The following is a 24,553-nucleotide window of genomic DNA, read 5'->3' as shown; positions in this document are numbered from 1 at the left end:
ACATATTGATGGTCAAAGAATTTTAAAAAATTTAAATATTTTTAAGCTCGTTTTGCGGCAGCTGTTGCGGCCAGTGTTGGTCAGCGTCCACCCCCGCAGCGACCAGTGCTGCGAACCGACGCCGCCACCAGCTGTTCGAACGCCCCGCTCTGCAGTTGGAAAGAGCGAACCAAGCGAGAGAGAGCAGCTAAATTTTCGCACACCAGAAAAGTGCAATTTACCAATATCACTGCGGCCAAAAATACAAGTGCAAGTGCTCGGCAAGTGCAACGGTAAACTATCACGATCGGTGCAATAACAATAGTGAGTCGCGAAAAAGAAGCGCAAAGCGAACGGAACCAATAAGAATAGCCAAACGCAAAAGAGAGCCTCCTGCACACACACACAGATCAGGCTGAGGCAGAGGCACACACACACACATACACTAGTGCGGTGTGTATACGACTGGAAAACTAGGCGGTGGTAAATGTTAAGCTGAAAAAAAGCGGAAAAAAAAGGAAAACTCGGGGGGTGGTGGTGGGTGGCGGCCCAGTGGGCGGGGGGTGTGGCGTGTGCAGCGCGTGAGAGTGCGTAGTGCGTGCGTGTGAGTAAGTGAGTGTGCGCGCGTGTGTGAGTGAAACAGCGACCAAGTAAATGAAAATTTATACATCCGAAATGGTTAACAGTTTGCATAAAAACGGCATTACTTCTTGCATATTTTAATGTGCTTAACCAAACGCTCGAAAGAAAACTCCACAGCCCACCGCCTTTTTTCCAACAACCCGGCGCCTTTTTAGCGCCTACGCCCACGCCTAATACATACACACTGCATAAAAAACATACAAATAAAAACCAAAAAAAAAAAAAAAAATCTAAAAAGTGTTTTAAAAGTACGAGAAAAAAAAACGAAGCTTCAGTTTTTCGCTTTTTGACCTCGGGACTAATTCACTTACAAGATAAATTACCATCGTTCTTATCGCATCCAGCATTATCTGATGGATTTATCTTATCAGCGCGATTGATGAATTTTGTATCGATATCGCAAACATGCTCCATATGCAAATTAGCTGGCTATCATTGCTTTTATTTTTACTTTGCGTCTGCTGATAAAAAACAAAAGCAACATAATTGATACAGTGCGCGGACCAGTGCACAGACAGTGGCGGTCATAAAATTAGTGCTTGCCTCAGTACAGTGCAACCTTGGTAGAGCGATCGCGGTGTTCCATAAACCATGTGTGCAGCTAAGAAAGATGTGATATACTGAGATCATCCAAATAAAAATAAGCTTTTTTAAATATACAGCTGTGTTTTTTATAATAGTAAACAAAATATTGCAAAAAATTTGTTTATACACAGAAAACAGCATGACAATTAAAAAAAGAATTCATTTGAGAAAACTCGCTACTATTCTTTTGAACTCAGCTGTATAATTAGAACAACCTTTATATTCATTGGTTCGCCTTATCGATCGCGCACTGTTTATAGTGAATCATCTGCTGACCCGTGCATTTGTTATTGTTGATGGGTTCAATATTCCATTTCAGTTGAAACCGTAAAACTGTAAATAAGCAAATAAGACAAAAAGAGAAAAAGTCCAGGAAAATTGGAAAAGAAAAGCCCGAAAACCGAATAGCCCTGTGTAAATCCGAATCCGAATCCAAATCAAAATCCAAACCCAAACGCAATGGGCTGCACCACATCCGCCGAAGAACGCGCCGCCATCCAGCGATCCAAACAGATCGAGAAGAATCTGAAGGAGGATGGAATCCAGGCGGCCAAGGACATCAAGCTCCTGCTGCTGGGTAAGTGCACTTTTCGCCACCTTTTTTTCTCCGTTTTTCCACTTGGTTCTCCCTCACCGGAAATGGAAATCCTGCTGAGCGTTTACCTTTCCACTCGACTCTATTGTTCTATTTCGAGGGAAATTGCTGGTTTATCGGCCGCCAGATTCCGGAGCACTTGGAAAATTTTATTTTCGGTTTTATGTGCCGATAGATAGGGGAATATTTACTGCGCACACTTTTACTCTGCGGCGGAAATGCTGAATGTGTGGAGCGCAATTTTGCTTTCTATCAAGGCTTTTATCAGAGCTCACATTTTTTAAATTTATTTAAGTTATCGTTCTGGTTCAGCGGCAAACTTCAATTGGGAAAACTGATTTCTAAAACTATGTTTTTTGTATATAAGGTACCTTATTTCCCTTTCATTCCATTTTCACATTATTTCCCTTACAAAGGTATTGGCAACTGACCAAGTTGGGAACTTGAGAGTTATTGAAATTAAATGTAACGACTTGTTGCCCCATAAAAGGAAACAAACTCAAGGTTATTCCACTCTATTTGATTGCTGATGAATCGATTCCATGACAAAACTATTCTTAGCGTGTTTTTTGGCCAAGGCGAAACCGCAGTAATTTGGGTCAACTTTTGGCTGTTGCATGTGGAAAGTATATCCCAAAATAAAATGAACTCATGCACCACTGTGCATGCAACATCTTAGACAATGGCAGCAGCAACAGTTGCATCTTCCCTCGTGGCAGCCGAGTGTGAAAACTAAACAGTTTCAAGGAGCCATGTGGCCTGTGGATGACTCGCCTCGATTAAAGTGGATTCAGTACCATTCAGCTCGATAGTGATGAAATAATTACAATATTCTACAAAAAATATAGAAAAAGTACTAAAATGAGCCATGTCTAAGAAAGCAGTACATCTAGTTGATAGTTGAAGTATTGAAATATGCAAATATGGTGAATATTGTAATTGTTGTCATCCCTATTCTGCATCAGTCATCGTCGAGTGCATTTGTGCAGCCTTAGCCTTAGCCTTAGATTTAGCCAAGTGCGTCTGCATTCGCCAAAAGATAAGGGCAATCGACGCCACTTGACATTGAAACAATTGTGTGGGCACGTGTGTGCCAGTGGGCGGTTGCTTCATGCACCATGGTTTCGCTGTACAGTGTTTGTTAACCTGGTTGCGCCACTGACACCGAAATGTCAGTTCATCCCATTGACTTTGACTCGCCACCGAAAACAATATAGGGATGCAGGCAGGCAGAAAAAGGACAACGCTGCAATGTACACAGGAATATCTCTTTAACTTTAACAATGTACACAAACATGTTGCGAAAAACATACAAAATCTCCATATCATGGATACACTTAAAGTGGTATTCAAACGTACCAAAACTTGCATTTTTTTAGGAACAATATAAATCTAAACCCCAAACCAGATTTGAAGTTAATACATTGTACGCCCAGTATGACTTACTTGAGCGTGATGATTTTTGATCTGAATGTTCCTCATACTAATACATTTTCCCTGGTCCTCAAACCCGATTTTGTTCTCTGTGTAGACCCATTACTTCCCCCACACTTGCTCGCTGTTGTTCTGTGCAATCAGGCAAAACTTTTAAACGCCCTAACAAGCAACAAGGAGCAGAGTCGAGTGGCGAGGAGTGCCGAGGAGTGAATTGCAGCCATGTTGCAACAAGGCCCATTGAAAGTGCGGTGTGATGGGGAACTCCTCTGCAGGGGGTGGTGCCCAAAAGCGGGCGGCGGGGGGCAGGTCGAGGGGCAGACGAATGGCAGGCGGAAGCATCGAACGGCGGCCAGGAAACACTAACGAAACAATGGACACAGTGGCACAGGACGGAAGGGAGCCAGAGGAAACGTGTACATGTCCTGGGTGTGGCTGCATACTTTGCCACAGCACTGTGCCACTCGAGTGGCGCCTCCTGGCGGAAGTTTGAAGAAACCGCCACTTGAGGCATAATTTTCAAGCCGAAAGGAAAGTCTATTGAGGAAACGTTCGATGCTCGTTTGTTTGCCACTTTGCCGGCCCTTGTGCCGAGTGATATGGCTACGTGAAACAATGAAGAAACAATTGCTGGCTCAGCCGGACTAGATGAGAAATAAACGTCGTACAATTTAGCCTGTTGTAAGACACAGAAATAAATATAGGTAAATTGTTAAATTGACAAGGTTCCATTTTTATAAACTTGATGAGATTTGTTTTCATTTTGGGATAATATAATAGTTATATTCCAATCAGCAAGTGGGAAAGTTAATAGTATATATAGTCATTGAAGATCAGGCTTTTATATTATGGAACTGCATTGATAATATCACTTCTTTAGTAAGTAATGAATCAGTCGTTCATTTGTCGAAATAATAGATTCTTAATTATATTCTTGGTTATATTTATTGGGAGCTGGAGAATATAATTTAATAGGAACCTATTAACCCCTATTCTTGGAAAACATCTCGATTCATGACTTTGGCGAGAATAAAACGCTTGTTTTTAAAGCCTTTAATGTGCCACACATGTTTTTTAAATTTTTGAATCCAAATAATTGAAAATGTACTTATATTTCCTGATCGAAAGAAATGCACTTATAAGTATGTAGCTGTCGACAACCCATCCAATCTGGAACATTAAACAAATGTAGCAAAGCAATTAGGTATGGACCCGCTTCTCCGAACTTTCGGAGCCAAGCAGTCCACAAAATGACAATAAACGGGCTCGTTAAATAAACTATAAAAGATGCCAAATACAGTACAAATCGAACGTAATTGAGCAAAGTCAAATGTCGACCGAGTGCCAAAAGGCCTCGCGACCTGCAACCCATGAAACGCGACAGAAAATGGAAAATCGCAGTGGATGGATGGGTGGTTTTGGCTTGGGTTTGGGTTTGGGGTAGGTGCAGATTGTTTCGGACAAGTGCACAAGTGCTCCACTTTGCCGCTGTCTGTCATTTATTCGAAAGAGCGAAGAGTTCGCGTGATAAAACAAAAACGGGGAAAAAAAGTTGTCAATTTGCTTGCCGTTTGTCGTTGGCTGTGGTTCGGTTGGTTTGTGGTTCCGGCCCCTCACCCAATCGCATTTATCTACATATAGTGTTCCCCCTCTGCTTTTGGTTCCCAATTCATTCAATAATTTCATTGGCCCATTCATTGTTTTCAATTCTATTTTGCTTGACTTCCATCGTTTTGCTCCATATTCGCACAGTGATAATTTAATTAAACTCGTCAGGGGCATCGAGGTGACAACAGGGGTCCCTTTTGAATTTCAAATAGTGTGCGAAGAGCAATATTAATATTGGTGGTTTTAGTTATAAAAGTTGCACAAAAAATTCAGCAAATTCGGGAATACCCATTCTTTAACAACTAATCAATTCATTATTGCTAGTCGTTTTGATTTTCAGTACCGAAACCATATCAAATAGGCCAACAAGTAAAATCCTTCAATTTAGAATTATATTTAACACTTAATACAAGAATTAGAAAATGTTGAATTATTTTTCACTATTTGTCACTTCATTATTCCGTGCATGTCCTGCATTTTCAATAGTCCTTTCTTCAACATTTCCTATTTGTCACGCCATTTGCTCGTATTGAGTTAAATTGCCCGCTTTCCCTTAACTCTTAACTCTTTGACACAACAACAGGTAATTAGCGCCGCCTTCAACTTTTTGGGGCGGTAGTGCCAGAATTCTTGTGAAAATCAAACCTTACCGGAAAACTTTCTTCGTCATTGCCCCTTGTTGTAGGTTCAGAATCAAGATGTCAACACGTAATTGACTGTCCGATGAGTTCAAGGCAAAATATAAGCAGAAAGGGAAAATTGTCAATTGTATCCCTTCTTGGAAATTTAAGATTATTAGATGTGAGGGCTCATTACAAGTGGGATGCAATCAATTACATTTTATTTTTAATTACAGTACGTATTTGTATAATTTTTCATAGGAAATTAAGTTATTTTTAAGTTCATTGAGTTTATTTGAACATGTCTAATAAAACATTTAGTTATATATTCAGAAAAATTTGCCATCACATAACTGAGAACCAAAGCTTACATGTAATAGTCATGCATCCTTTCTATTTGAATTATAGCACGAACCATAACCTAATGACAGTGAGGCTCTACTGTACAATTAACCATAAATAATTGTCGGCATTTCGACCGCTGATGGCCATGTCAATTCCTTAATTGAGGAACAATGACATTTTTTATGATAGCCTTAATTGGCATAACTTTTATCTCGATTTGCAGTTGCAGGTACTTGAGCCATTGAGCCATTCAATCACAGTTCCCGTCGACGGAATCCCATCAATCGAACGAATGTGATTGTTTTCTCTAATGGTGATTTTTCTCGATTTTCCGCTCTAACGTTATGTAGGCGTGGAAAGAGCGAGAAAGGACACAAAAGATCCTGCTGCTGGCCAACTGTTTTGTTCTAATGCGCTTTGGCTTGGCCCATAAACGTGGCAAAGTTCTAAAGCCATCGACTTAATTGTGTGTGGGGAGGGGTACCACTGGCATTCTCCATTTAAACTGCAAAGCCACTTTAAGTTGCTCAAAAAAAAAAAAAAAAAAAGAAACGCAGCGGGGAAAAAGGAAAGAATAACGAATATCGCGTGGGCGCACTCGTTGATTTTTGGGGTTGTCCTTGTCTTGCGGCCACTCGCTGATTTCGTCCTGCGCAGACTCGTTATTTTGGCTCTCCAACTTTCCAGTGGAGCAGGCGCAGGTTCTCTCTCATCCTCTCTCAGTGTCTCTGGGAGCTTTCGTGTATACTAAGAAAGCTCTCCTCTTGGGCGGCACCAGAATACGAGAGCGAGAGCACTTCCAGCGCATCCAGGCACACAGTTCCGTTAGTTCAGTTGAATTCTGCCAGCTCTCTAGAAAACTCGCACCAAAGGGAGCTAAAACCGTTAATTTGAAGTTCCAAAGTTCAGAAAACGGTGAAATAAGTGTAAAATATATATGAAAAAATGTAATAATAAAAAGTGTAAACTAAAAGCCACCTCAACAATTCAGTTTGGCGCTTAATGTGTGATTCGCCAAAGATCTACCCCCGTTTTCTCCCCTCCTTTTTTTTTTTTGATAAACGCATGAATCATTTTGGCCTGCTGGAATACAAAAACAAATAGCTGCCAAGTGTACAAAAGAAAAGTTTTGTTTGTGCTTTTCTTATTTGGCTGAAAATACAAAAAATAAAACGCCTCCTTGCGTCAGCATGTGCCCATTTTCCAGTCCTCTCACTCCCTCTCTTTTGTTTATGGCCACTTGTAAGACAGCGCGTGAATAAAATAATTTAAACAAAAGTTGTCATTATGGAGGTGTTAAGTGTATGCTCCTTTTACAATAAAAAGCAAATATTAAAAATGAAACTAATTAACAAAAAAAAAAAATAAAAATAAATGAGCATGCAGTAATCGTAAATTATTGATTTTTGCCATATTTCTACGCATTTTGAGTTTTGGTTAATGAATCCAAGCTCCTTACACATTTTTCCGTGGCTCAAAAAGCCCTCGCCTAGAGCTTTTCTACTCGCTGCTTTCAGTCTCTTTCTCTTTCTGGGTCTCTTAGTTTCTAGTTTTTCCTAGCCAAAGACAACAAAATTTCCCAAATTTCATAGCGAGTAACGGGTTTCCTCGCTCTTGGACATGCGAATTTTTCAGTTTACAATTAGACTCTACCGTTAGCGGTCAAATCGGGTATCCTTGAGAATCCTTTTTGTGCGGCTCAAAACAAAATGCGCAGATAAAAACAAAACTGAATTGTTTGGTGACATAATATGTTGCAGTATTGAATTGAAGAAATCCAAAGATCAAAAACCTGATAAACCAATAGAAGTGATTAACAAATCGAATATCGAGTTGAAGTGCCGTACTGAAAATTGAAGTCTAGTGACAAGATCGAATCCCTCGGATAGCGAAGTTAGTTTAGTCCCCCCCCAAATTCGAGTCCCCGCACGTTGTACACCTGGTTTTTCTCGCTGGCAACGTAGTCGGCCATTGAGTTGGCCGATACCAAACGACCTTCAAAACGTTTTGCGTCGAGGCAATACGCACCATGGGCTGCGCACAGTCTGCCGAGGAGCGAGCCGCAGCCGCCAGGAGTCGCCTCATCGAGCGCAATCTCAAGGAGGACGGCATACAGGCGGCAAAGGACATCAAACTTCTGCTTCTGGGTGAGTTTTCCCCGGGAACGAACAATCGAAACAATTCGAATCGAACGTAACCCAACTCGCTGAGTGTGCATACACATGAATATTTAATTCGCTGCTTGGCTAAAATTAGTGTAGCATACTTAGCGGCTGCCCTGGCGTCTCATTAAATGCGCGGAAATGTCCTTAGGACATGAGCTTCGGCACTATGGCAGCCTTGGCCTTTGACCGATGCTATTTGTGGTGCGAGACAGGACACTCTAAGGTCCTTCGCTTTGACACGTTTTTAGCTAAAAGGGCTATGTTTTTTTTTAGTTAAATCACGTCATTCTCAACTGTTTATTTTAATTCGTTTGTCTGCTAAATTATAATTGTAACATAGTCAGTTATAGTCGGGTCTTTTTAAAAATGATCGAACTGCTTGGGAATAAAGCATAATATAAACAGTCCATCTCGAAAATGAAAGTCATCCTGAGTGGAACTTATGCCACCCGTTAAATAAATCCCACTGAACTTCGCCATTTAATTATTTAATTACATTATATCGATTGTGCCGACAGAGGAACTGCAAGTGGTGATTCCATTTTCTTGGCACAGTTCCCTTGGAGCGAATGTGAAATGCCATCAATTTAATAATCACAATAATATTTTTCATGTATCAGACGGAAAGTTCAAGGTCACTCGCTTGCGGGTGAATCGAATAGAGGGTTTGTGTGCAAAAGTCGGGCGATATAGTGTGCGCATATGTACAATAATATATGGCAGTTGATTGTAATTGCAATTGGATTCCGATTTGTGATAAGCGGGCGTAATAAACATGTCCGCTGGGAGGCATTACCGAATGAAAAATAGACATTGCATCGGCATAAATAAGGTTTGCGAATTGTTTCCGCTGCGAAAAGTATGTGAATTGACCAAATTTGTGCTGTTAATCAAGGCGGAAAATGTAGGAAAATTGCATTTCGCTTTTCGTTCAGCTGGGCGCATGAGTAATATCCATTTTTTTCATATACTTTGCAGTAGCTCTCATCTCCGGCTGCATATTTCCAACCAACCAACAGCCCCATTTCGCTGTTTACATTTTGGGTATTTCATTTAATTTCCTCTTTTGCTCGGACCGAAAGCCGAAAATGTTTGGCAGGGGGAGAAGATTTCAGTTTCTGACAGTTTTGCGTGTGTTTCAGAATAAAAATGTTCATTTTCAGGCAACACCCACTGCGTGTGTGTGTGATGCCGAGTGTACTGGAAATGTTTATTTAAAAAATTGTACTTTTTGTACTGCCATGCCGTGCACATCCAAGAATTCATAATAATAATCAGAGCAACACGTATGAAAATAGCACCATCCTGCTTCGTTGCCGAATCTTTTGTTTTCCTGCAATCCACGAAAGCATTAAAATTAAGCACTTTGCCTTCGATTTCCACACAAACAAAACATTAATCTCAGGTGCCTACTCAGTCCCCCGATTGCCTCTATAAACAACCCAGGAAAATTTTCTGATCGCTGCTCTTGAGTTTTCCAAATCTAAACATTTTCTGAGAGGTGCTCTACGTCGTGGACTGTTCGAAGATATTTTAAAGATGTGTGGACTTTTTCAAGTGGTGGACAATGAACTCTATATTCTGTTACATGGCCCTTATATAAAAGAGTTTCGTGGAAACTTGAACAATAATTTTAAACTGCTAGCTTTATTATAGTTTTATGAAGAATTGACAACTTTGCATTGATAGAAATCATAAGTTAAACTAATGTTTAGATACCAGAATAAGATCTCCTCTAATTTGGTATCATTATAATATTGCAGCGATAGAAAATAAAGACATTCAAATAATGTAAACTCCAAAGACTTAGTATTTTATTATATGATTATATGATAGTTTATAAGCACTAAACTAGAAGTAATATAAAGCAGTTTCATTTATGGCCAACCAATTGTGTTTTAATTAAAGCTTCTTAGAGAGGATTAAGCTTAGTAGGCAGCGAAAATAGGCAAATGAAATTACCATTTATCAAATTATGCCATTTTCCCAAGGACAGCTAGGCTAAGCAATTTTCCAACCGAGCTGCCTGCTATCTTGATTATCTCGTTTATCACAAAACCCCCTTCAGCAGACACTCAATTAACAAATTGCATTCAATTGCATGGAAATTCTGCTGGAATTGCAGCTCACAAATCCTTCAAAGCCTCAATGGAAAAAAAACAACTCAATGAAATAGAGATGTACACGAGGAAAGGAGTCTATACAGTTGCCGGATGACCAGGGCCAAACAATTAATCCTTTGTTTGCCATTTATACTTGGCCCCACCCACACCCCTTGCGTTTTTCTCATTTCTTTTGCCCAACGGCATCTCAAGATGATACATTGACAACGGCGATGATGATAGTAATCATGATGGTGATGTGGGTGGTTGGCTGGCTCTGTGTGCTCAAAGGCCATTAGGCCCATCACTTGAGGAATACAAAGCACAGACATTTAGTGCTCGAGAACTAAACGCAGCATAAATATTTGCAACCGCCGCCCCACGAGCTCTTTTGTCGGCGCCGATAACCATAAAGCATAACCAGACGCATAAAGACCCTATACTTGTTTATACACATTACATATGTAATCCTAACTCCCACCATTTCTTCTTCTAGGTGCCGGTGAGTCGGGCAAGAGCACAATAGTCAAACAGATGAAAATCATTCACGAGAGCGGCTTCACTGCGGAGGACTTTAAACAATATCGACCGGTTGTCTACAGCAACACAATACAATCATTAGTTGCAATATTGCGCGCGATGCCAACCCTAAGTATTCAGTACAGCAATAACGAGCGGGAGGTAAGTCCCCAATGAGTGCCCCATTCACACTCACAGTCGCATTCGCAGTCACAGTCACTAACCTGTCCATTTTCATGCCACTTTACCACCCATCCCAGAGCGATGCCAAGATGGTGTTCGACGTGTGCCAACGCATGCACGACACCGAGCCCTTCTCGGAGGAGCTGCTGGCCGCCATGAAACGCCTCTGGCAGGACGCCGGTGTCCAGGAGTGCTTCTCGCGCAGCAACGAATACCAACTAAACGATTCCGCAAAATAGTGAGTACCACACCATATCGCACAAGTGTTTATCCATGTTGGTTGGGCTGCCAAGTGATGCGGCAGATGGTGAAGCGAATTATTTCAAATGCTGTATTTGCAATCAGTTTCCAAATGAGTTGTTGCCGGCTGATGAATAGTTGAATCATATTTTAAATGGTATATTTGGGTGTGATTAAGTAGTCTGCTTTGAAAGCATAGCAAATCTTATGTGGCGCTAATTGATAACGTTTAAATGTAATTGTTTAGCAGGCCAAATGAGCAAGAAAGCTCAAATTAAGACTAAGACATTTGGCATTTTTGCCACTGAAATGCAATACTCTCAAGCTCTTCAGGCTAAAATAAATGTTGGCATATCATTATCGGCGCTTTCTTCACATCTATATTAAGCCTCTTCACAATGACTCTTGAATACGTGATATTCGCCCGTTTAATTACTTTTGAAACTGAATATATTTGGGTTTTCTGTACGCTTTGCTAAAAATAAAATGAATTTTGCAGCTTTGTGGCCTTAACATCGCTCGGGTTATAAACCCTTAAATTCAGCCAATAGAACTAATGATACACTTACTAAAAAGTAATTAATCATGAGCCTAGATTGACGTTTGCTTGACCTTAGCCATCACACTTTGTCCCAAGTTAAGCTCACTAGGCTTTTGATTAATGATAATGCCAGGCAAGAAAAACAAACAGAAACAGCCTGTTTACTGCATACTTTTCGACGCTTTATTGGGTACAATTATTCTTCGAGAAAAAAACTACTACTAAGCATGTTGAAATATAATGGGTCCTATATACACATGTATCCGCATAAATACACAACGATTATTTAGTTTAGTTACACTGCGCTCATGGCGATGGGATGTACTGAATTTGTCGGAACTGTGCTCCATGTACATTTGCTTAATTAAAATGAAGCACAGCAACGGCAGCAGAAGCAGCAGCAGCAGCTGGGCTTTGACTATAAATATCACACATCCGCCGTGTGCCACTGCCACTGCAGCTTTGAGCTCCATGGGTTCCCAGTTCCCTTTGGTGCAGACTGCTCACTCACTCGTCCCTCAGCGTTAGCTTGAAATTCAGAGGCGACTGTGGTATGTACGTGGAGTTCACACGGTACACAAACTCTCCGGCACTGTACGAGACCTTGTATTTGCGGAAGATCTGTGCCGGGAATCAAAAATGGCAAATTAAAAGGGGGTTGTACTTTTGGCAAAGCCAGGTGCAGAACATGAATAAACCCACCTTGGCCAGCAGCGTGTGTAACTCGATTTCGGCGAACCGACGACCCACGCACATGCGACGCCCAAAGCCAAAGGGCAAACTCACGAATGGGTGAATTTTTTGGTTGGCATGGGGACAGCCAGCTGAAAATAAACGGCAATCTGGTTAGAGCACTGCGAAAAAAATATGGGATTCAACTTGGAACAGAATATACCACCATATAATCTGTCGTGAAGAAAATAAATCATATCTGCACACGAAACTGTACTTTTGTATATCGGAAGCACAATAAACAATTAGGCATTCTACGTAAAACGTTGTACATACATAAACAAGTCTTTAGATACACATCTAATATGTATCCATGCAAGATCAAACAAATAAGTGGTAGATACTTAATAGTTTGGTGTTTGCTGCGTTCAAAACGTTGACTATATTTCTTCAAACTGTACTTTTAAAGCAGTTTTTCTGCTCTCCTATATATAAATATATGTCTGTCACTAAAACCGTCACTGTTTTTAGGAGCCAAGTGCTCGACGAAAGCGCTCTTACGTGACACTTTTTGGTATCCAACTCACCTGCATCTGTGGACTGCTTCAGCCAGCGCTCAGGCAGAAAACGCTTGGGTTCTGGGAAATATGCGGGATCGTTTGAAACAACCAAATGGGGGAAGATAACGTGTGTCTGAAAGGAAAAAATATGCCAATGAGCTCATACTCGAAATGGTCACCACTTTCAGGTAACTTACGCCTTTGGGCACGTGGTAACCATTGATGACAGCATCCGACTGCAGACTGCGTCCATTGGCAATCACCACGGGTCGCATGCTAAAAGGTTAAAAGGGGTTTTACCTTTCAAAGAGGTCACTTTAACACAATTAACGAGAGAACTGGCGTACCGTAGAGTTTCCTTCACGCAGGCTCGCAGGTAGGGCATTTGCTCCAGGACATTCTGGTTGATGTCCGCCTCCCGATGGGGAAACACCTTCTGCAGTTCATCGAAGAGTTTTTTCTGTTTGTCTGGGTTCTTGGCCAGCTGATAGATTGTGGATGAGGCTGCCACAGAGGTCTACGATATAAATTTATGCATTAAATAATATTATTTGTATTATATAGTAGAATTTCTTACTGTATCGACTCCAACTAAGAACAAGTCTAATGCCAAAATGGCAGCCAGTTTGCGATTGCCCGTTTTTCGCACTATTCTCTCCACAATGGATATATCTGCCTCAGATTTGGGCAATCCACTAGCCTCATCGGCATCGGCCTTGTCCATGGTCTTGCTAATGTTCTTCATGCAAATTCTGGGGTGCAAAGAGATTTTATCCAGTGATTATTTGCCCAATTATTCGTTCTTTTTATGCGACTCACGCTGTGAACTGATCCAAAGCCTTGACGAAGCTCCTATATGCCTTGGTGGGATATACCCGCCACAGGGGCATTCGTAGCTCCAATTCCGGAACGGCCCAGAAGAATGTGTTGATAGCCTCGATTATCTGCTGGGCCTCTTGGCTGCCTTCAGGGGACAAGCAGCCCAATCTCGTGTCCAGGGAAACGCGACCGACAGCTAGAGTTCGTTTTCATAAATGAATTAACAAAGTTGTGTTAAACCTGCTCCTCATACTTTTTATAAACACAACCGTTTCTCTACTGGGAAGAGCCATGTTACTACGCTTTACAGTTTCCAAGAAAAAATGCAATAGTTAAAACAGCCAATTAAAAGTTTTCTAATATGCGAATATGGAGAGTTGATGGGTTTTCTTGTTGCTCAGCCAACAAATTGTCCCTAAAACTTCTAATAAATAGTTAACTAGAAGGATTCACAGCGCAAAGTAATTTTAAATGGGTTCTCCTTTACAGTCTAAACAAAATAAACGGAAAAACACTTGAGAAGTAACTAAACTTAGTTTATAACTGTCAAGAGTGCACTGCAATAGTCCTTCGAAATCATTATAGCCTAATTGCGTTGCAATATTTTAATACGATTTGCCAGCAAAGTGTCATAATCGCATAAGTAAAGCCAAATTGGCAACAACTTACATTCCAAGGCCCATTTGTACAGCTCGTGCAGGAAATTGGCTGGCAGCTCGTCCTTTTCGTCGCGCATCAGCTCAATGCTGCAGATGGATATATAGTATACATAGGTACATATAGTTATATCGATGTACATTTTGATTGCATCACAGCTTGGCCGCCAGCTGGATGCTTAGGCTCCGACTTACCGGCCCATAAACTCGCTGGCAATGTCATTTAGCGGCGGAATGTACTTCTTTGCGGTCTGCGGCTGCAGCAGGATGTGCTGCACCTCCTGTCTGAAGGCCTCCCACTTGGGACCGTGCCTGAATAAAGTAGAATTGGTAAATACGATGGATGTGCCCGCCACAATATCCGTTATATAAGCACATTACTTACACGCCAATTAGGCCGGCCACATCGCCAAAGAAATCGCGTCGCAGGTCGCCCTTGTAGTGGCGCAGTGAGGGCATCGACGGTCTGGGTTGCACAGCAAATAAAAAGAGGGTGTTCACAAAGGGACATGCCGGAAAGTGCACAGAACGAAAACTATTAGCATGTTGTCAATAATACTAGCATATGGGAGTTAAATTAACAAGTTAAAGCTAGACATTCTATTACTATGGCCATTTAAAATTCTCAAATGCCTAATAAGCAGAAATCGTATTCAATTATGGCCCAATCAGAGCAAATGTTAAATGATCAATTAATTTTATTGCTAAATACACAGTACGAACTCTTTTAAATCATAATTCAGGCAAAAACATATGCCCAAAAAGAGAGACAACCTTAAATAATTGAAAATTGCATTACTAAACATCAGTCGGGGAGTCAAAGAAGCGCCATGTTATCTCTCATTTGACCAATTTCTCTGCCTGTATAAGTGTGAGCATGGCTGGGTGTGGTGTGGCTAAAACCCCGCACCCTGTTGGCCACCCAACCGCCCTCTTTGAGGTCGCTTGCCCTTGCGTGCAGACAGACCGGCGACGACAACATCAAACACAAATTCGTAATACAGCCCACAGAAAATGAAGCGATTCAACTCCATCTACTCTTGTTTCCAGTTGCTCTGATATACAAGCATATATATAGATATACTCGTACCTATGTATGTATGCCCACCTCGAACTTGCATTATATTTGCCTACTCGCATGTCACTGGGCAAATAGAAGAAGCGTATTTATTGGCTTTTGTTTTATGCACCACCCTGGCCCACAATTTAGCCAACAATTTGCCGCCTTTGGCTTGGCTGTTGTTTCTCGATTCGTAGCTACAATGGGTTGCCACAGGCAACAAAATGCTCAATTAAATGCGAGATTTAAGTGTAAATATGTATGTTTTCGAACGTCAAGAGAACTCAAACCTGAAATGCCTATGGAACAGGTAATATACCCCTCGAATTATGCAAATTTCAATCTTAGCAGTCAGTTGTGAAGAACGCAATAGTTTAAAAATAGGCCGGTTTTACTTTTCCTTCAACTTACTATCCAAAAGTAAATTCCGTTGTAAAAGATAAATCTATTTGTATATAAAATTTGTACTAGTAGACGTGAAGTATAAAAAGAAGCACGGAAATAAACAAAATTTCGTTTGAGTGAAGATTTCACGCTAAATCCGAAGTGACTTCATAGGCATTCCGAACACCAAACCGGGAACCCCCAGAAACCAGCAGCTTACAAGATTGTAACCACAACTTGAACCCAAAGATTGTCACGATCGGAACTTTGGCCCCAAAGCCGCGGAATGCTTTTCCGTGAAATGGGGTGTCTTTTCGGATTTTATGGGCCTCGTAAAAAGTCAACAAAGCCGACGCCTCTGGTACACACTTGTGTACATTTCCCTTAGCCAAATATCTTCATCAATCAGTTGGTCAGTCTGTCAGTCAGTCAGTCAGTCAGTCAATAAGTCAGTTAGCCAGTTGGCCAGTTGACCAGTAGACCAGTGAGTAGTAGCTAACTTCACACATCTGCGCCGGCAAATGGTTCATTCATCAATCTGTCTGGCGGTCAAAAAACGAAAAAGAGCCAACATTACGTTGATGTTGTCTCATGTCCAATCTATTAGTGATTCTTTGCAGTCGTTTTAATGATGACTTGCTAAACGCGTTCGCCAAATGCAAAACAATAGGGGTTTGTCTGCGCTTCACTATCGATCCGTGTTGTTGTCTGCAAACCATCAAACCATATCATACATAAGATACTCGATTCGAGGTATGCCAAACACAAGCGTAACTTGTTAAATTTGGTTCATGGCCATGGCTGGGCTCGCAGATAAATCCGAGTGATAGGCGGAATGAAAGGCGGAGAAAAGAAAGCTTATAAAGTTATGGACACGTTAGCGATCTGTGTGACTTTCGTTTTATTTGTTTTTCATTTTGTCTACTTCTTTCCTTCATCATTTCGGTCAGTTTTATTTATTTCTATGATGCCAAAACGCTTGTCGGACTTTGTGAATCGTTCGGTTGTTTGGATTTATTTTGGTTGGATCACGGTTTGCTAGGCCTACGGATCGGATAGAAACGAGAAGTGAAAGTCCCACCTAATTTCAATTTGATGGCTTTGTTTTATCAAGCGCTAGCCCTTTAATCGGAATGACATCTTTACACGCCAACTTATCTGGATGTCTGTTTATTATATTTATAAGTAAAGCTTATGGTTTCCAAAAGTAATCATTTATTTAGTCAGATAAAGTAAAGGCAATACTACACTGATGTACGAATTCTACCTCTGATTCCAATCTGTCGCCATATTTGCACACATCCCGCTTAATCCGCTTTCCCAGGCGCAATCGCCATTTTGTGCCTTCGTTAGTTAATAATTTAATGACAGGCTGCATTCATTCGGTATGCGCATAAGTGAACAGCAATTGCATTTGCATTGGGCGGGAAGGGGAAGGGGGTCGGAAACGCCCATGCATGACTGCCTTTGCGGTGGATAAATTTGCTATACCATGTGCGTGGGCTCCGGCATTTATGTGGGGGATTTCTCGTTACACCGAGACCAGGTGCAGCCATGCAGTACATAGGCATAATCTTGGGTAAACAGCCGCCCCGCTTAGCGAATGGCGAATTCCATAATGGCTATTCCATAACAGTTGAAAATACGATCAATAATCTTATAGCCTAACACTTCAATCAGATTAAACAATTCACTCAATGGGGTTTTGAGTTATATGTATAAGATCACGACTTATGAACAAGCAGAAGATAATCAATCACATCGAACTGACATGCCACACACGTCGTATACGCAATTTAGCACTGCACCACCGTAGGATGATGGCAAAAGTTGATTCATTACTCACCGATGCGGCATCGCCTCCTCCTTCTTGAATATGTTACGTATCTCATCGCCATCGAAGACGAACAGCAGATCGGGATGACCAATCAGGCCGCCCACTTTGGCCATCTTTCCATAGTTCACATGCAGCTCATTCATGACCTTGTCCAATTCGCTGATTTTATATGTTCCTGTCGGTCGAATGCAGTTGTGCATTAGTTATCCTTGTCGGGGATTTGCAACGGAAACCAATGGCCACTCACCTATTAGTGGGGCGAAGCGCCAGGAGTTGCCAATCAGTGGTAAGGGGTATGGACCCGGCACTTCCGAGTAAGGACGCACTGCAGCCGCCGGAGAAGTGGTGGTTTCTGCTGGTAGTGCGCTTGTTGTAGCACTCCTTGTTGCCACTGATGTAACGGCCTGCTGGCTGTCAATTAGTGCAAATTGCATGCAGTGAGGAAAACATTATTAGATCATTTATAATTTGTTACATATCAATGCATTTGGTAAGTAGCGAGTGTTATTATTTGAATTCAATGTGGAATGTGTTATTATTGAATTCAATATTCTTAAGCACAAAATGTACAGTAAAAGTACTGGAAAAGTAACCGATTGTTTTTTCTCTGTGAGCCAAGTATTTGGTGTGGGGAAAATCACAAACCTGACATTTAATTTCTTCAGATCCGCCGACTCTCCCGTCCGCAGCCGTTGCATTGCAATTGATTTTTCAATTTCCGTGGCCACGCCCACTCCGCTGCTGGGCGGCGAGACCGCACCACCGCCCCCGGATTGCGGCAGTATGGTGGTGCTGGATGTGGAGCGCCTCATCAGCGCAATGGATGTTTTGCGTAAGCCCGACATCTTCGGTTTGGTCCTCGGATCCACTCGGTCCTGCTGGGGAATGGTATTATGTAAAAAGTTGAGCAAGTTGAGCAATCTGCTGCCGGCGGCAAACTAAATTGTGTATTTATGTTGATTCTCATGGCGTTGCTTTCGCTCCTCCTGGCGGCAAAACTTTTGATGCATTTCCAAGTGGTTTGCCGGGAAAATCAATCAATAATAAATAAAGGCCACTCGCGTTTATTATTCAAAACGACTCCCCTCCCCCCAATTGCCCCCATTGGATTCTATAGTCTAAAACGCTGAACAGCGTTCGGTTAGAGTGCAAATATTGTGGCACACTCGCAAAATCCATATTCATTTTAACTTTCAGACGCTGACAGCACTTAGTTCGAGTTGGTTGCAAAACAAAACCGAGCAAACAATCGACAATTGTCCCTTGTCCTCGAATTTTGGATCTCGGTGGAGCACTTAAGAGGAATACATGTTAGGAGGGGCAGGGGATTCCCATTTATCGGGTAGACTTGGTGCGTTCCATTTTATGGTTGCTGCCAATAATGAAGTTGGCTCGGAGTTAGCTAGCGTTAAATTGAGCAAGCTACAAGCTCTCGTGCAATGTGAGTTCAAACAAAGAAAACACAAATTGAAGAGTTATTGAAGTAGCCCCAATGAAGGGCAAGTCTAGTTTGTTGTGCAAAAAGCGAAGTCTTATACAACGAAGGCTTTGAAGGGAAGCAATATAAATAACATTTTATAGTGCTTTTAAGCGTTTGAATAGTTCTTGGAAATAGAACGGCAACTACGAAAAGTAAGTTCTTAATCGAATAGCATAATTACTTTACAAAAATATCTTAAAACTATGTCAGTTAGTCTGGCAATTCTATCATTTTCAACTCACCAAGCCAGTTAAAACGGCTGCCACAATTTGCGGAACTTACTAACCATAAAAACGTACTTTCAAAGTTTTAAACAGCCTAAGTTGTAACTTAAGTTGGACTTAGTGCCATTAAACTTTGATTTCTACCCCAAAATTTCACAAAACTGGCCAGCTCACACGCATTTAGTATATGAAGAGCAGTTGCTCCACCGCAGGCGGAAAAAGTGGCAACGAGGCAAGATTGCTCATACGCCGCGTATGCCATCGAACAATGGTGGCAGTGGCACTTTTGTGACTGGGCTGCTGCTTTCAGACTTTTTGTGCGCCTGCTCCCCGAAAGGCAATATAATTTAAATGCCGAAAATTTGATGAAACACAAATCTGCGCACCCGAATTCAGAAAGTTAGCTGGGCTGAGCCCGCCATTATTCTTTTCATTTCTCTCTCTGTTTGCCTTCATTTTTTGTGTACACTTGTGCGCCACAATGGCAGCGGAGCAGAGCGGCTTATCCTTGCCCTTGTCGCACAAGCGACGACCTCGAGGCTCTCGAGCGCTACCAACAACAACTATCTGAAATACATATGTATATATACATGTGTATATGTAGCGCGGTTTTATCGCCCAGGCGGTTATAATGAACTTGAGTGATAATCCTAGCGCCTGCGAGTAATGTAGAAGAAATGTCAAGCAGCAACTTGTCGTTGACTTTTATGGCCATTGTTCCAAACAGTAGTGGGTTGCGCCGGGGGATTTGGTAGGAGGACAGCTGGGTGGCGTTAAATTCACGCTCGAATGAATACGAAATCGAAAGGAATCCTATTAGCATTCAGCTGCTAAATGAGCAAAGGTGGTCGGAAGATCCCAAAACGATTATGTCACTCTCGCTGGCATTCGACATCTTGGCAAATCAGTTGGATATTGGTTTTCGACTCGCCCTTCGAGGTGTGGCCAAAACGCATATTCAAGTTGGCTTTCACGCCGCCAAAGTAGCCCAAGTAGCCCAAGTTTCGAGGCACAACTAGTTTAGCCAGCTTGCCTAATGTGCTGGTAAAATGCAGCTGGGAAAACTCACTTTCATCACTTTAATTTGTCTTTTATGCGGATAATTGTTTTTTTTTTTTTTTTTTCTAAAAATTTGTCAAATTATTTATCGCCTATTTGAGATTGCATTTAATGTTTATCTATTTGTTTACATACCCGTTAATCAATGCAAATTGTAGTAGAAATTTTATGAGTTTTGCTATTTTTCATGATTTATTTTACACCACTTGCATTCAAGAGCCTCCTATTAAATACTTGATACTCTTTCTGCCCCCATCAATTTTCCGGTATTATCAAATTGGCCTTTCACGCTAAACGTTGATTTCTTTGACAGCCAAGTTGACTGAATGCTTTTCAGAGTGCAACTAGTTTACTTGACACGCCCAAATTGCATTGGGAAAACACCTCTCGAGGAAAACTCACTTGTACGTTTGATTTGTGTTTTTTTTTTAGTTTATTAGTTGGCTAAAAGCGTTTTTCCCGGCCTGCACTGCCAGTTGGTTGGGTTTTCAATCAACTTGTTGCCGATTCAGTTTTAGTTTTAATTTATTTGGCGGTCTCGGTTTTCCAAACACTTTCAATCCGTTGGTGCACAATTAAAAACAGCTTTTAATGCCTTTTGTTGTGTGGATTTCTATTGTTGCTGTGGCCAATATCCCACTCACTCGCTCACAGGCACTTGAATAGGCGGGGAGATTCGCCAGGTCTTTTGTCACGCAACGCGAAGTTTATCTGCGGTATCTCTGACTTGAAACCACCGCAACCAAAACCGAAACGTATTCCGAATCCGAATCCGAGTCCGAGAGCTGTGAATGGAGCTCTATAGTCTGGAGCTGTTGCCTCGTAGACCAACCGCGACGCACTAAACGCGATCGCCGGGCTTCTTAGTCTACTTATACACTATACGCCATACGCTTATAGCCACACCAACTGCCGATCGGCAATCTTTTCGTTTCTGTTGGTTTTGTCACTTATGGTATGTGTGCTAATTGGTGCCACTGCAGCAGCTAACTTTATTGCCCAGAAACTGGGGCTTTGGTTTTCTGTTATAAATAACGCAATTTGTCCATACGAAATTGAAAGTGCCTAATAATCGCAATCAAAAAGGAAAAGTTCGTGATAATATACATATAACAACTTGTACTCCCTTGATTGACATTAATGAGGGCCCTGACGAGTTTCGGAGGAGGTTCGTGGTTTGAGGGTTATGTAAAATAAATAATTTATTATAAAACACTGCTGGGACTAACGACCCATTCGCTGGGCTAAATTGCGCGCAAATCGCTTAATTGAAAAGGCCATAAAAGCTAGTAAAACAATAGTCAGCGGAAACCGGCAAATAAATTTCGCATGACGGCTTTACTTATCTGGCATAAGTCAGCTGAATTGATTAACAAGGCTGAGGTGCAAACAACATGAAGGAGTTCTTCATTTAGTTCAGCTACGAAGGGCTTGGCCAATTTTAAAAAATAGTTTTCTCAGGGATTTAGGAAACTTTAAATTTGTCAAATGTTTGGAGATTTGTTTTTAAATTTCTCGGCAAGCCTCTCTAGGCTTAGTACTGAATTGAAAATACTTTAAACAAGTATAATAATACGTGGGAGTAATACTTTTTATATAAGAATATTTAATCCTTTAAGCAATTCATACAAATTGATTACAAATATTTAAAAATATTAGAATAGGGAATTGCAAAAGTATTTAAACTGACTCTCTGATTCTCTGATTCTGTTCTCTCGTCAAAGCAAGCATAATTTTTCAATCTCTAGCTTACTTTCCCTGCAATTTGTTTGTCAGGTCTATGATCCACTTTCAAGAAACCACAACTCAGGCACATGCCACACATTGCAACACATTTTCCGGGCTTACGAATTACAGCTGCATGTGTGTCTGCGGTTTTGGATCAGTAAACAGAAAAGAAAACTTTTGTGATGGACATGTTAAATAAGATCTCGGGCAGCCAAGTGCTAACCAAGCTATTGCCCAATCGGCGAACCCATCGGATCCGTTTGCAGCCGTTCAATTAACGTTTGTCTAGGAAATTGTAACGAATATCGGGCATTAGCTTTGATTATGCAGTTTACCATACCTCCAACTTTTCCGCAAGAAAGTTGGCACTTTGCGGTTATGTCGGGCGAGCATGACTTGACCAATTTCCCTGTGGGGAAGACGCATGGCCATTTCTTAAGTTACTGCTGCTGCTGCTGGTGCTGCCTACTTTGGCCAACTTGTTGGGCAATTGTGCGTGTAATTTGGGCGAAAACCAGTTGACCAATGCATCCGATTTCAGCACAAGAGCAAGTCAAGCGGAGATTGATGCGATAACAAGCGCAGATTCCTCGACCGGCCTCAAAAAACTATTTACTACCCGAAGAAAACCTGTCCAACAAATAACATTAGCTTCCGCAGAGCCCTTTATTTTTAAGGCATTGCGTGCCCCACGTTAATTATGGCCCCAAAACACACATATAACTGGCGACTGGACTCACTGGTGGCCTCTCTTTGATGACCTACTTGTTGACGCTTTTGCTCCCGAGCACGCAGACTCTGTATATGGATCTGAACGCCTCCATCTGTATCTGACAGATGCCTTTGGTTGGGTGACGGTTACATAACCGGCAAATAAAACTATTATGGGAAATATGCAAATATGCCTTGTATGCACGGAAATTAGAACCAGAACAAGTCACGGAAATAGGAATCATTTTGAATGGCTACTTTCTGCAGGGAAAGCTGTTTGCATAGCCAAGTGAGCTGTGTAAGTGTGTGTGCGGCGGCTTTTCCCCATTTCCCATTTCCCTTTGGTCTCGACACGCGCGCGCTCAGGTTTTTTTTTATTTTTAATTGTTTGCTCAGCGCTTTGGTCTGCGCCTTAATTGTTTGCTCAAGTCTTGGCAGTTACGGGCGGAAAATTGAGAATGGACGGGTGGAAGGGTTGGACAAACATTTGTCTGGTCAAACGATGTGTGATGGGAAATGGAATGATTTAGCTCCTTGGGCTGTAACACTCTCCCCTTGTACCATTTCCTTGCAGTTTCCTGGACGATTTGGATCGGTTAGGCGCCAAGGATTACCAGCCAACTGAACAGGATATCTTGCGTACTCGCGTCAAGACCACTGGCATCGTTGAGGTACACTTCTCCTTCAAAAACCTCAACTTTAAGTGAGTAAACACGTCTGATTTAAGAGGATGCATCTTTTTGATAATGTCATATTTTAAACTTATAGATTGTTTGACGTGGGCGGACAGCGCTCGGAGCGTAAGAAATGGATACATTGCTTCGAAGATGTCACGGCGATCATTTTCTGCGTGGCCATGTCCGAGTACGATCAAGTCTTGCATGAGGATGAAACCACGGTAGGATTGAGTCTGATACCTTTATACTACTTGCTGTACACAAATCTCACTACTTTGATATCTTAATCGTTTTAGAACCGCATGCAAGAGTCGCTGAAACTGTTTGACTCGATCTGTAACAACAAATGGTTCACGGACACCTCGATTATTCTGTTCCTGAACAAGAAGGATTTGTTCGAGGAGAAGATTCGCAAGAGTCCCCTGACGATCTGCTTCCCCGAATACACAGGTGAGTGGTCCGTCCAAACTCGGTTGTATGCCGTTTACTAATCTTATATTTGAAAATTTCAGGTGGACAGGAGTACGGCGAGGCGGCTGCTTACATTCAGGCTCAATTTGAAGCGAAAAACAAATCAACCTCAAAAGAAATCTACTGCCACATGACGTGTGCCACAGATACCAATAACATTCAGTTTGTATTCGATGCTGTCACTGATGTCATCATAGCAAACAACCTGCGCGGCTGTGGACTGTACTAAGATGGATTCTAGGCCGAGTCGATGTTGATGATGATGACGATTATGTGGAGCAGAATGGGGGCGTTAGCAGGGAACACCGTAACGGTATTAAAGAGCAGCGCGGGAGCACAACAACCCACCAGCATTGATCAAAAACCAAACAATTTAGGAGCAGATGATAGAACCAACCAACCGCAACCACACAGACAACATAGGACACTGAACAAGCAAAGCCCAAAGAACTTTTATTTGTTTAACAAAAAAAACGGCGGATGGACGCAAATCCCGAATGGATGTTATAGGGGAAATGAGCGACAAGTACATTACATAATATCGATAATATTGATGCAGATGCAGATGCAGATACACACAATGCTAATGATTATCAGGGCGACAATGATAGTGAGGCGGCAGGCAACTGACACTGGGACACGCGATTAAAGTCACAT

The 24,553-nt window shown here is 41.7% G+C and overlaps 2 protein-coding genes across 8 annotated transcripts; one reads left to right on the top strand and one right to left on the bottom strand.

Moving 5' to 3' along the window:
* The first annotated feature begins 92 nt into the window (after positions 1–92).
* Positions 93–24,280, top strand: LOC6542262 (G protein alpha o subunit). 5 transcript variants are annotated; one of them, XM_001969011.3, is made up of 8 exons: positions 93–462; positions 1,526–1,783; positions 10,572–10,756; positions 10,855–11,015; positions 23,323–23,451; positions 23,517–23,646; positions 23,722–23,875; positions 23,938–24,280. In XM_001969011.3, the coding sequence occupies exons 2-8, from the start codon at positions 1,666–1,668 to the stop codon at positions 24,123–24,125; spliced, it is 1,065 nt and encodes a 354-aa protein (XP_001969047.1). In that variant the 5' UTR covers positions 93–462; positions 1,526–1,665; the 3' UTR covers positions 24,126–24,280. The 5 variants fall into 5 exon arrangements, with proteins under 5 accessions (XP_001969047.1, XP_026835417.1, XP_015015076.1 ...); XM_026979616.1 differs by having other exon boundaries at positions 94–303; XM_015159590.2 differs by having other exon boundaries at positions 95–272.
* LOC6542281 (probable cytochrome P450 49a1) lies at positions 11,719–21,243 on the bottom strand. Of its 3 annotated transcripts, none has more exons than XM_026979614.1 (14): positions 20,445–21,243; positions 18,192–18,424; positions 17,794–17,957; positions 17,556–17,721; positions 14,651–14,731; positions 14,461–14,577; positions 14,279–14,355; positions 13,610–13,805; positions 13,368–13,542; positions 13,138–13,307; positions 12,988–13,066; positions 12,818–12,923; positions 12,261–12,382; positions 11,719–12,179 (listed from the first exon to the last, which is right to left on the bottom strand). In XM_026979614.1, exons 2-14 carry the CDS (start codon positions 18,389–18,391, stop codon positions 12,066–12,068), a joined length of 1,767 nt encoding a protein of 588 aa, XP_026835415.1. In that variant the 5' UTR covers positions 18,392–18,424; positions 20,445–21,243; the 3' UTR covers positions 11,719–12,065. The 3 variants fall into 3 exon arrangements, with proteins under 3 accessions (XP_026835415.1, XP_026835414.1, XP_026835416.1); XM_026979613.1 differs by having other exon boundaries at positions 18,192–18,421; XM_026979615.1 differs by having other exon boundaries at positions 20,712–21,242.
* Positions 24,281–24,553: the final 273 nt, after the last annotated feature.

This window comes from Drosophila erecta, unplaced genomic scaffold (assembly GCF_003286155.1).
Source record: "Drosophila erecta strain 14021-0224.00,06,07 unplaced genomic scaffold, DereRS2 tig00000055-arrow-pilon, whole genome shotgun sequence".
Lineage (NCBI taxonomy): Eukaryota > Metazoa > Arthropoda > Insecta > Diptera > Drosophilidae > Drosophila > Drosophila erecta.
This window is presented reverse-complemented; position numbering and strand designations above follow the sequence as displayed.

Excerpts from the sequence above, each read along its gene's own strand:
- LOC6542262 (XM_001969011.3), top strand. The coding sequence starts at position 1,666 with ATGGGCTGCACCACATCCGCCGAAGAACGCGCCGCCATCCAGCGATCC. Across the intron at positions 1,784-10,571 it reads CATCAAGCTCCTGCTGCTGG|GTGCCGGTGAGTCGGGCAAG; the intron begins GTAAGTGCACTT and ends TTCTTCTTCTAG. Across the intron at positions 23,647-23,721 it reads TGCATGAGGATGAAACCACG|AACCGCATGCAAGAGTCGCT; the intron begins GTAGGATTGAGT and ends TAATCGTTTTAG.
- LOC6542281 (XM_026979614.1), bottom strand. The coding sequence starts at position 18,391 with ATGTCGGGCTTACGCAAAACATCCATTGCGCTGATGAGGCGCTCCACA. Across the intron at positions 13,806-14,278 it reads GTACAAATGGGCCTTGGAAT|CTGTCGGTCGCGTTTCCCTG; the intron begins GTAAGTTGTTGC and ends AACGAACTCTAG. Across the intron at positions 13,543-13,609 it reads GCTTTGGATCAGTTCACAGC|AATTTGCATGAAGAACATTA; the intron begins GTGAGTCGCATA and ends TTTGCACCCCAG.